Below are 11,959 nucleotides of genomic sequence, written 5' to 3' on the forward strand. Positions count from 1 at the left end.
GCTTTTATTTGTTCTCTTTGTTCCAGGAATATATTGATTGTGATTAAACCACAGTTATGAAATTAAGATTTTTGATTGGTATAGACATTTAGCAGTGGAAGCCAGTGTTGGAGTGCCTGGTACATCTTTATACTGTTCTTTACAATGACTCACTTAAACTAGGATGATGGTGTTTTGGAATTGGTTTGAATTGGATTGCATATATAATCTGTTATTTTGGTTTGTTACACACAAGATTTGTGTTTCTATGTTGGAATAAATTAAGTTTTTTTCATTACCAGCCCAAGAAGAGTGTTTAGAATGTGTAGGTTCAGCTAATGTTGGCTAAATATTAAAAATCACAGTGGATTTGACAGAATAAATCGTATCTCCATCCTGCCAGAATGTAAGGATCCAAGCCCCTGCAGCTGGGGTAGAGCTGATTGCCCAGAAACATCATTTCAGAGACAGAAACAGGTGCAACTGCACAGGCCATGGCTCGGATAGGAACCAGGTGGGATTGTCAGATTAGCATGCAGACCCTGCACTGGGCCAAAGGAGAAATGCTTCACCTCCACACTACTGAGAGAAGATTAGAATGGAAAAAATAAATAATATTGTCATTTCATTTTTTCTACTGCCCTCAAGAGGTCAGGCTTTCTCATTTCCTGTTAGCCTTTCGGTTTGGAAATCAACTTGTTTTTATTCAACTTTAAGCATTTTATTATACAGTAGAGATTTGTATTTGGTGATGAATGGGATTTTTTTTTATCTTGCAGCTAACAATGTTTTATTAGATTATTAGTAGATTAATTCAAAGATTTTTGCTTTTTAATTTTATTCATTCTTTTAATCTAAAACTAAAACTAGGGATGGTTTGATCCAATACACAGTCCGATATTGGTCATAATTTCAGCCTTGAACATTGAAAGATATAAAGGTATCGGATTGATATCGCTATTGGCAGATATTTCACCAATTTGCACCACATAAAATACAGCGACCCAAAACAGTTTGTTATTGGTTTCTGTGACATTCACTCATCAGTCATACAATAAAATGCAGTCACACAAAACCAAACTTAACAATAAAATAGTACATTTTTATGTCCAACTCTCTGCTGCCTCTGATTCCGCCCTGGATTTGTCTGATACGTCTTTGACTTACAGCCTGTTCCAGGTTAACAACCCTCCTGACACCTCTTGTTTAATGCGTCCCTTACCATCATTCCGTGGATACACAGTGTTGGATCCTTGCTTTACTTGGGTTGGCTGTGACGCCCTCATTTGTTATAGCACTGAGAGACTAATTCCCAGCCCTCATTTATTTGTTCTATTAATAATACTGTACGATGAACATTCTCACTGAGTCTTAGCAGTCGGTGTCAAATTGAGGAGTTTTAAAGTTTTTTATACCCAGCCTGCAGCTTGTCACTGTGGCCCACTTGCAAAAATATTAACAAAGTAAAATTACTCAAACCTACCCATCCATAATGGTCAACCAGATAAAATAATTCATTAGTTATACCATCTCTGTGGCCTAACACCAAATGACCCATAGCTTAAACCCAGGGATGTCCGATATTAACTTTTTGTCGATATCCGATATGTCGATATGCCGATAATGTCCTAATATTTAATTTCCGATGTCGATGTTGCGGGGCAGTGGTGGCTTGGTGGCTAAGGAAGTGCTGTCTGCTCACTATGGTGATGGGTTAAAGCCATGACCCTCCATGACGAGGGGACAGAGGTTTTTTTCTTGATACTGTCTCACAGCCTGCTGGTTTGGGACATCTGCTTTATATCACATCCCAGCTTTGGAATTTACCCCAAATTGTTGTTGAGTATTATGGTGTATAAAAGCTTTTCTTCGTTTTCCTTATTTACAATAAAAACTGCACTCTGTGCACAACCTGTTTGTAAGGCTCACCAACAAACCCATGAAGAGAGAGAGAGCGAGAGAGAGCGAGCGCAGGATGAGACTTTAGTTTTTCGGCCGAGTCACCAGCAGCTGTTCTGCCAGTAAACCTTTTAATATTTACTGCTGGCATACAGGAGGTCTCAGGGGCCGTCACACAGCAGCAGGTGCCAGAAGCCCCTGAAAAAGAGACCAAAATGGAAAGAAACTAAACAACACAGTCCAATTAGAATATGCACAACAGACAACACGGCTTCACACTCTGTTATCTCATCACTGCTCTTTTGTTCCAGACTGTTTAATTGGAGATTTAAGTCAACCAATTGTCTTTCCTTACTTTGAAGGGCTAAAATTAGTCTTCATACAAGTGTCAGAAAAACCCAGCAAGGCTCAGACTCTCCGACTCTGTCAGATGGTCTGTTACACATGTAGATGCCAAGTGTAGAGGCGGCGGGTGCTGAGGGGATGAGGGTTGGTGAGGGGAATCTAAATAGATGCAGACAGAGACTGGCTGTGTGAAGTCCATTCCATCCTTTATTTTCCTGTTGCAAAGAAGCTTTTCATTTAGACTGTCTTCCCTTCAATAATCCACAACAATCTGTCAGTGGTTGAAACACTAGCTAACTGTTAATTAACAGTAAGTTGGTGATCAAGGTTTTAAATTACTGTTATTATTTTTAGGATAATAAAATTGGATTATGTAACCAGATGAAGTTATTGCAATTTCTGGGCTATTTTAGATATTTTATCTGTTTTTATTTCTCTTTTTCTAATTTGGCTGCTTATTTTTAATTATTTTTATCTGTTATCTGTTTTGATAATATCAGCTAACGTGGAGCTAACTTTTATTTCTGCACCCAGTGTTCTATCCAAGGCTAGCCTATGGCATAATGATTGAAACGTTGGACTGTTGAAGTACCAGATTCCACATTGTCAAAGGTTGGCTTGGACACAGTGTATTTGATGACTTTTGAATATTTTCCGTATTTATAAGTTGCACTAAACAGCGATCAGAATGTCATAAATGAGTGAAGCAAATGGCTAAACCTCAGGCAGGTAGGAGAGAGAGAGCGAGTGAAGCCAACCAGTGTTGGGGGGGATTATTATAATATGCTTTGCAAAGTCACAAAATGCTCAGGATTGGAATGCCTCATTTTGAGACAGATTTCAGATTTGTCAGATAATGAAACATCTGCCTAGTTACAACCTGACAGTTAATGAATAGACAGACACTCCAGAGATGCAGGTATGTTTTACCCAAACCCTTACAGAGGTAGTTTTGTATTATTTGCAACTCTAAATATTTTCAGCCCTTTAACCCTCTTGTTGTCCTTAGTGTTTTGTACACACCCACACTTTTCAGGCTTAAAGACTTGATGAGTTCTTTGTGATGACAGAGCAAAAAGGCCAAATGGAGAGAGGGGAGAACAAAGTGGAATTTACTCCAGTGAATTGAGCCAGAGTTTAAATTTTGCCCAAATGTCTGCTGCAGCTCTGCCAGTGGATTGTCTGTAGAGAGATTGGATCTCACCTTTGATTTTATTAACATTTTGGCAAAGTGATGTTGTAAATGGTAGGAACTTGGTCAGGAAATAGAGTAGCTTAATGCTTTTGGTCATACAGTGAGTTTTTCAGAGAAATGAAGCGGCAACTTTGTGCATGTGATTCAGACGCTGCAGTATCTGGCCAGACTGCCACTTGTTAAACAAGTGGCAGAATACACTAAAGTATCCAAACAACATCATTATTCAACTGAAGGGAGCACAGTAGATCATTGAACTCATTAGAAGTAGGTTTAATTAAAATTATATATTAAAGCTCACATATATATATATAATATATATACATGTGAAGCTCACAATATCCCCTGGATCAATATTTCATTTTACTGACTCATGATACTGTATATATATATATATATATATATATATATAGTCCCTTATCTCTTATTCCAGCAGTACGAATGGACTTTTTTAGAAGATCTATCAAAGGCTTCTCTTACACGAGTGGTTTTCCTTAGATGTTCATGGTCGTCCACTCCTTCCTTTATTCAACTATGTCTCTGTCACTATAACTTCCTTGTGCCATGCACTAATTGACAGATGTGGCAGCGGAGTCCTTCCATACTTGGTTGGGTAGTTTTGAGTATTCAATTTGGTTTCATTAAACCATGATGCACATTGCACCTTCTCTTGAGGGTTAGCCATTTTTTCTCAACCGTGCTGTTGTTGTGATTTTGCCTGTTATAATGTTATGTATGTGGTGCTGGACTCAAAGGCTGTGTTTTTCTTTAACATACTAGGACAAACCAAACAAAGTGTTATTGTGCCTTTGTTCATATGGTACGCTGTAATCAATATGCACAGTGCACTACTTTTTAATTAATTTCATTTTGCACAAAATACAATTAATTGTGATCGCTTGCAAATAAATGAGCAATTGCTTGCATACAATCAACCGATTAACCACAATTAAAACATTTAATTGTTGCCGTTTAAAAATGTAAGATTTAAATTCTTTTAGGATTATGTCTATGTTTAGATTATGAGCACAGCTGAGTCAGTGACTTCTGCCCGTTCCCATATGAAACTTCATTATTAGACATGACAAGTGTCCACGTGTGATAGAAAATAGTTACAGGGATAATTAACACTGTAACCCAACACTCATGTGGCTGTGCTGTCTCTCAGGGTGTGAAGTGCATGTCAAAAGTACAAATGCATTTATCCCCTCACTTTCTAATTTGACAGACGAGGTCAGTACTGGCTTTGACCCAGGGGCCGGGACCTTTGGATGGCCTGTAGCCTTATGGTTGTAAAAGAATGGCGCTCTGATTGGCTGGCTGGACTCAGCTGACAGCCCACAAAGCCCTCTGAGATATCACCACCTGCCAGTCTCTGTCTCTGACACATTGGCTCAGAGGGGAGGGTTTAACCCTCTAAAACGGTGAACTCCCTCTATGTTCCCATTTGGGGGGATTTCCTAAACACACACAAAACACATGTTTGTTGCTAATATTAAACTTGTTTTGACTGATGTTTTCATCCTAGAAACATTTGGGGTAGGGGGCTGTATTTTGGAAATGACTTATGTTTGTATTATGTAAAATTCTGTCATCACAATTATTTCAATCAAGGCATATACAGTCACATAAAAATGGCAAGTTAGACATTTTTATTTTAATGTTTTTTAATGTTATCGTAAAGAAAAAAATATTTTTAAAAAGCTTCCTACCACACAAATCTTTAAACGCCAAAAGCTGAAATTATTGTAGTTTTCAGAGACCTCTAGCTTTCAAACATGGAAACAACATAGTATCTCTGTCTTCTTTTTCCTCTGTTAAAATTGAGGAATTTGAGCTGAGCTGAATTTGGAGCCCCCTCTGCTGGATTATAAAGTAACTACAGCGTTAGGCACGTTTTAACCTGAATAAAAATTTAAACCAATTGAATAATTACAAGATTCAATAAAAACAACATTGCATACAGGGTTTTAAATGTAATAATCAAATTATTGCTGCTTTGAAATAAAATTAATTTTGCAATATAACAATAATAATACAATAATTTATACTTTTAAAAATTGAACCATTTTCAACACTCAATACCTTAAGACAGAGTCCACCAAAATTGACAGTAGTGAAAAAACAATATGTACATTTATTATTCATTAAGGGTCAGGGTATCTCTGAGTGTGTGTGTGGTTCTTTGACTTTGTTGCTGTGGATCAGTCCGACACCAGTGGTGCGTTGTGAGTCAGCTCTTCTGGTTGGCCGGGATCGGAGCTGTTTGCATGAGGAGCAGAGTTTACACAGAGCAATGCGGCTCTGGGGCTGTCGGCAGCTCTGACCCTCACAGACGAGGCTGCAGCGAGTCCAGATCTCTGTGGAAATGTTTTCAAGAAGAGGAAAGACAGAAGGGTTTTACTTCCAAGTGGAGTTTGCTTCACTGAACTGTGTATGCCGAAGGTTTGGACCACATGTTTATTTTAAGTCTGTTATGCTGCGCAAGCATGTGCAGCTATGAGACATTCCTGGTAGATTTTGTGGTTTGAAGCGAAAGTTGTTTTTAGGATACCTCAGTGGCTGGTCCGCCGAACCTTTCAGGAGTTTTTCCATGTGTTTTTAGTTTTTAAGTTATTTGTAAGTACAATATTTTCCAGTACTGCTACTTTTGTTGGGTAAGTTTCCATATCTTTAATTTGATATTGATCCTTTCTCAACTCATAGTTTCACATTTCCATTACTCTGAATTATTGTGCTTCTTTTAATAAATTACTTTTAATACATTTGCATTATTATGCATTAGGAGACTTGACTCTGTAGATGAAATTCAGACAGTATTTTGAGAGCTGGCAAGGCCAGTCCTGCTCAACTTTAACACTGCTTCAGAAAATGTTTTTATTTATGCCAGGAATTGCAGCAGAGTAGCTTTTGCCATCGTAATACTACTTTGTTATGACGTTGAGAAACTTGCTGCCAAGTTAAAGTAAAGTAAAATCTTCTATTAATATTAGTAGTAGTATTAGTATTATCAGTGGTAACATTCTTTAAAACAGTTTCCATGTAACAAAATAGATTAGATAAGACATTTCTTTTCTTTTCTTTTCTTTTCTTTACAGTAATGTAGGCCGGTGTTATATTAACCACATCTAAAATTCTAATTTTGTATTGTTTTTGCTTTTTCTCCCTCGGGGGAAATTGGAAGTAAAACAGGTCATGAAAATGAAAACAAGCTGAAATGTTGGCTCTTTTTTGATCACAGGAAGCACAAGCTCAAATGGATGGATTTCCTGTCAGCAGCTACAACAATAGTTGTTTACTGTTGTTCTATTTACTGGCCCAAACTGATGTTTGTTTCAACAACAAATTCTTTAATATATTTTTGTTTCTGCACTGTTAGGAGGTTAATACTGTAGGATATTAAAACAAATCCAACAGCCATGCTAAATGTCACCGGTCCATTATAACAGTTTACTTAATTATAGTTAACTTAGGGTCTCTCTAACCTGGTCTCTGGACTGGGAGGGGTTAGTTCCTGCTGTGAAACCAACCTGACCAGCCAGAATAAAAACCCAATAATACAGAACTATTGCCAGTGTTCATTTTTTATGCTGACCTATTCCTCTCTTTCTTGTTCGTAGGTCACTCCACAAAGACATGTTACGACCTGAACATCTTCCCAACAGAGGACTTAGCTCAAGTCTGATCTAAAGTGACTGGCACTGGTTATGAAAATCTGCACACCAGGATTAAATTGGTATACTTGTATTCTCAGTAGAAATGCGTTTGAGTTTCTGATTTACCATTTTGCTGACACACTGACAAATATAAATAATCGTTTCTCTTTCTTTAGGCAGGGAGTAAGATGTTTGTGGAGTCTGTCGTGCGATGGGGAACCTGGAGCATCCTGCTCCACTTTGGACTCTTTGGTGTGTTTGCTGGAGGATGTCCTCCACGTTGTGTGTGTCAACCAGAGGCCAAGGAAGTGATCTGCTCTGGGAAACATTTCAACTCGGTGCCAGAAGGCTTCTCCAGCGATACCAGGCGCTTGGATATTTCCCACAACAGGATTAAAACTGTGGGCCGCCGCCAGTTCTCTGGGCTGGCAGACCTTCAGGAGTTGGACCTCAGTGATAATCTAATCTCAATGATTGAAGTGGAGGCTTTCCAGGGACTACAGAACATCAGAAAACTTCGGATTAAAAACAACCGATTGAAGATCATTCCAGTTGGGGTGTTTTCTGGCCTTTCAAGCTTGAGATTTCTAGATCTGAGCCAAAATGAGATTCTGGTCTTCCTGGACTATACATTTAAAGAAATGGTGAATCTTCAGATGCTGGAAGCAGGAGAGAATGACTTGGTGTTCATCTCACAACGAGCTTTTTTCGGTCTACAAAATCTTCAGGAGCTCATCATAGACCGCAGTAACCTGACGTCGATTCCTACTGAGGCTTTTTCCCAACTCCAGAGTCTGACAAGTCTTAACATGCACCGCCTCACGATAACAACACTTCCCAACAATGCTTTTAAACGACTCCCTCGTCTGCGCAGACTTGTCATTTCTAACTGGCCAGCTCTGGATACTATTGCGACCAACAGCCTCATTGGTCTGAACTTGACCTCACTTGTCATCAGAAACTGCAACCTTAGTGCTGTCCCTTACTCAGCACTTCGCCATTTGGTCTATCTGAACTTCCTGGACCTGTCCTTCAATCCTATTACCGTCATTCAGGGCAATCTCCTGGGAGACCTTTTAAGACTTGAGGAGCTCCACCTAATAGGGGGGAGCCTGCAACGAATAGAACTGGGAGCCTTCAAGGGACTGGTCAATTTCCGTATGCTTAATGTAACATCCAACCAGCTCACAACCTTAGAGGAAGGGGTCTTCCACTCTGCGGGGAACCTTCAGGTTTTACGGTTGGACAAAAATCCCTTGGCATGCGACTGCCGCCTTCTCTGGGTGGTCCGCCGTAGATTGCGAATCAATTTTGATGGACATCAGCCCACCTGCTTCTCTCCCGATGCAGTGAGGCTAAGAAAATTCAGAGACTTCGCAGAGAAAGAGCTCCCAAAGCTGTTTACCTGCCGCCCTGCTTCTATCTTGGACCGGAGGCCACAAGAGGCCAGAGTTGAGGAGGGCACAACAGTTCTCTTCTCCTGTAAGGCAGATGGAGACCCTTTTCCTTCCATCACATGGGTCTCATCCCTAAAAAACGCAGTTTCCCCAACAGGGAGAATCAGAGTTTTGCCCAATGGTACACTGGAGGTTCGTTTTGCCCAAGTTCAGGACAGCGGCACATATCAGTGTCTGGCGAGCAACGCAGCTGGAAACGACAGTCTGACAGTCAGTCTGTATGTGAAGGGCCTCCCGCGTAACCGAACCATCCCTGTCTTTTTAGAAGAGGGCTGGGTAGAGCCTCCAAACCCACAAGCTGCCAACACCTCAGCTCAAATGGCCAAGCCGTATCCATTTGATGCAAAGACCCTCATCATTGCCACCACCATGGGCTTCCTATCTTTCCTAAGCTCTGTCGCGATCTGCTTTGTCTTCATGTTCTTCTGGAGCCAGAGCAAAGGGCAGATAAAACACACAGCCACTATTGACTTTGTGCCTCGGTCTTCCATGGGTGGAGGGGGAGGGGATGGGGATGGTGGCAGATTCACCATGAAACTAATTTGAAGCTGAGGTAAAGGTGATGGGGGGTATGGGTATCTGTATATATTGACTCTGAGTCCTTTGCAACACAAACGCTCCAGCGGGACTTTCAAGGACTTCTTTGCTGAAGGACAGTGGAGTCTGTCTGTGGAGTTTTTAACATCTCAGCCACGGCTGTGCTATCTGGCAACCCTGTGTTTTTATACTAGACTGATGCAGCACTGTGTTGGTTCAGATGTGCTTCGCTCCCATTATTCTATACACGGAATGAGCAAAATATGTCTTTAAATAGTATCTTTACATATAGCATGTAATTAAAGTGTAGTTTTATGGTTGGTCAATATAAGATTACACAGAGACAGATTTGTTTTTATTAGTTTGAGTTATACAGTTTATATTAGCTGCATTTCAGTGGTATGTACTGGTCTTGACCCACTACCATCTTTGTCCATCATCTACTCCTCCAGGTTGTACAAATTTATTGACAGCTTCCTGTGTGGATGTGTAGATTGTATTGATACCAGCACCAAAAAAAAGGTGCCTTTCAAATTGTAAACTGAAATTGTAGTAATATGGCATAAACTTTATATACTTCACTGTTTTCAGTAAGGCTGTATGTGATCACAAAGCCTAGAGTAATGCATCAGTGCATTAAAAAAAATAAGAAAATGAACTAAACCTGAAAATTCTGTTTAATAATTAGATGTTTATTTGCTATAGGCTCATAGTGTAAATGCACTAAAATGAGGGTGGACACAGACCAATGCACATCACTGTACTGTATATACAGTAACATCAGGGGCTTCTCCAGACAGGAGAGACCCTAAATGATCATTCTTTTGACAGACTTACATGAATATGTAAAATGTAATTTTTACAACTGATGGTGGCGCTCTTAATATTTATGCAATAAATATACAGAAAATACATTGTGTTTGATCTTATGGCAGCTTGCTTTAAATAATCATGTAGCAGTGTAAAAAGACAAATAGCATGAATAGACTGTATATAAAATTGTAGTTGGAGTGCCAAACTATGGGTCAAGGGCAGAGAAAGTGTCCTGTGCTGATTTCCACAATAGTTCCATAGAAAATAAAATTGAAAATATCAGACTACATGTCTATTTGTTACATTGACATCAATAATCACTTGATCTTAAGCCCTAGTTTTTTTCATAGTTTTCAATAGAACATTCTGTCAATTTTGTATGATCCAGTCCCATTTAGAGGAAAATCAATATGGTTTAAAAGTAGCCTTATTTTTCAACAGACTTATATTTACAGTGTATGGAGTTACTCCACCGATGGCTACATATTTCTACATCCTTTTTTATATGTAGACAATATTAACATATAAACACAATAGGTTTTCATTTTAGACTCCAAAATGAGAATGTCTGTCTTTGTTTTGCACATCACTGATACTACGTCAACTACGTTCTCTCATTAGAGATGGATTAAACTTTACATTTGAACTATTGTTTTTTTCTATTTTAACCAGAAACTGCAGTTTGTGCCTCAGTGATACTCTTACAATCTATACTGAAGAATCTGAGCGTTTAGTTTGTAGTGCAAGGCATTTATTCTATAATTTTAGATAGTTGCGAGGATTAGTGCAACAATGATACACCGCTGCTGTGTGTTACAAACTGTAAAAATGCAGCATTATTATAGACGTGCTTTGTTTAGTCGTGTATTTATGTTGATTATGAATGACTGCTTTTTTTAACAAATATTAATAAAAGTGTCTGATTAAAACATGGAAACCATTTCTGAGGGTTTTTTTTTTTTTTTTTTTTTTGGGAGGTTTGGTGTGTGTTTGTGTGTGAGAGAGAGCTGCTGCCTGTCCTGTTCTTTCACAGCTGTGCTGATTCCTGAGCTGATGAGCTGTGCACCTGAAGGCGGTTCCTTCTAATCAACAGGGGAGGCCGTTAGCTCCAGCTCCACAGGGAGTCAGCGCCAGGACGTTGTACCATGCAGTACAGAGTGGATCATAGACACAGGTCTGGCTCAGTACCTGTGACTTCAGTAGTTCCTCTGTCTGCCTTCTTGTTCTCAGTTCCTTGTTGAGTGGTGACTGCCAGCACCTTTTGGAGATTGTCACTGGAGATTCCTCACTACTTTGTCACTGAGGCTGAACCACCCCTACTTTGGGATCTGACACTTACCACAGCTCCCACACGTCCAGTACCTGAAAGAACTGTATAGCACTGATTCATAAGCTCTGTTACTCCTTGCTCACCTGCCATGTTTCCAGCTTCTGGGTCTGTCTGCCTTAGAATCTCAAGCAGATAGTAAAGTAACATTTTTTATGCACTGATATTGGTTAGATGGGAATATTAAAGAAAGACCAGCAGTCACTGAGTTTACTGTGGATAGTTTATCAGCTCATCACTGGACCACTTGTAGAGACAACCTTTTTCACAATCACACTTAAACCTATGGCTAACTTAGTGTCCATCTTAAAATTCCAAGAATTTAATTGCAATATGTAAATGAATTTTTAAACATTGGAATTCTTCAGACCATTTTTGAACCACTTTTGTATTATTATTGTTTTTTACAGGATTTATGTTTAATTTTTAGCTCACTTTAACGTGTCTTTAAATACCAGTAATACCTGTGTTTTCAAATTGCCGTTAGCTGGATCAAAACAACAACTCCAGTCATCTGGAAACTACAATGTCATTGGATATTTCTCTAAAATGACTGTGTTGTCTAAAAATAAACAGCAAAACAAAGTTGTTTTTATGAATAAACTAATAGCTTAATCTTTGTTCCATGAGCCCATTGGGCAGTTTAATTTCAGGCAAAATGGATTTTAAAGTTAGCTCTGGCTGGGAGCCAGGCACAAATGTGTGTATCTCTGTTTCATTTTACTGGAGCGATGATGGAGGATTATGTGCG

At 39.2% G+C, this 11,959-nt stretch overlaps 1 protein-coding gene across 3 annotated transcripts in view; it reads left to right on the forward strand.

The window, feature by feature from the left end:
- The window catches only part of lingo4b (leucine rich repeat and Ig domain containing 4b), a 13,970-nt gene extending 3,273 nt beyond the window's left edge, over positions 1-10,697 (forward strand). Inside the window, exons 1-3 of one of the 3 annotated variants that reach the window (XM_025061576.1) lie at positions 5,610-5,863; positions 7,039-7,154; positions 7,251-10,697. In XM_025061576.1, coding sequence (XP_024917344.1) covers positions 7,263-9,077 — 1,815 coding nt within the window. In that variant the 5' untranslated portion in view covers positions 5,610-5,863; positions 7,039-7,154; positions 7,251-7,262 and the 3' untranslated portion in view covers positions 9,078-10,697. The other 2 variants (XM_025061577.1, XM_008323810.3) reach the window with 2 other exon arrangements.
- Positions 10,698-11,959: the final 1,262 nt, after the last annotated feature.

Source organism: Cynoglossus semilaevis, chromosome 13 (genome assembly GCF_000523025.1).
Source record: "Cynoglossus semilaevis isolate Cse_v1.0 chromosome 13, Cse_v1.0, whole genome shotgun sequence".
NCBI lineage: Eukaryota > Metazoa > Chordata > Actinopteri > Pleuronectiformes > Cynoglossidae > Cynoglossus > Cynoglossus semilaevis.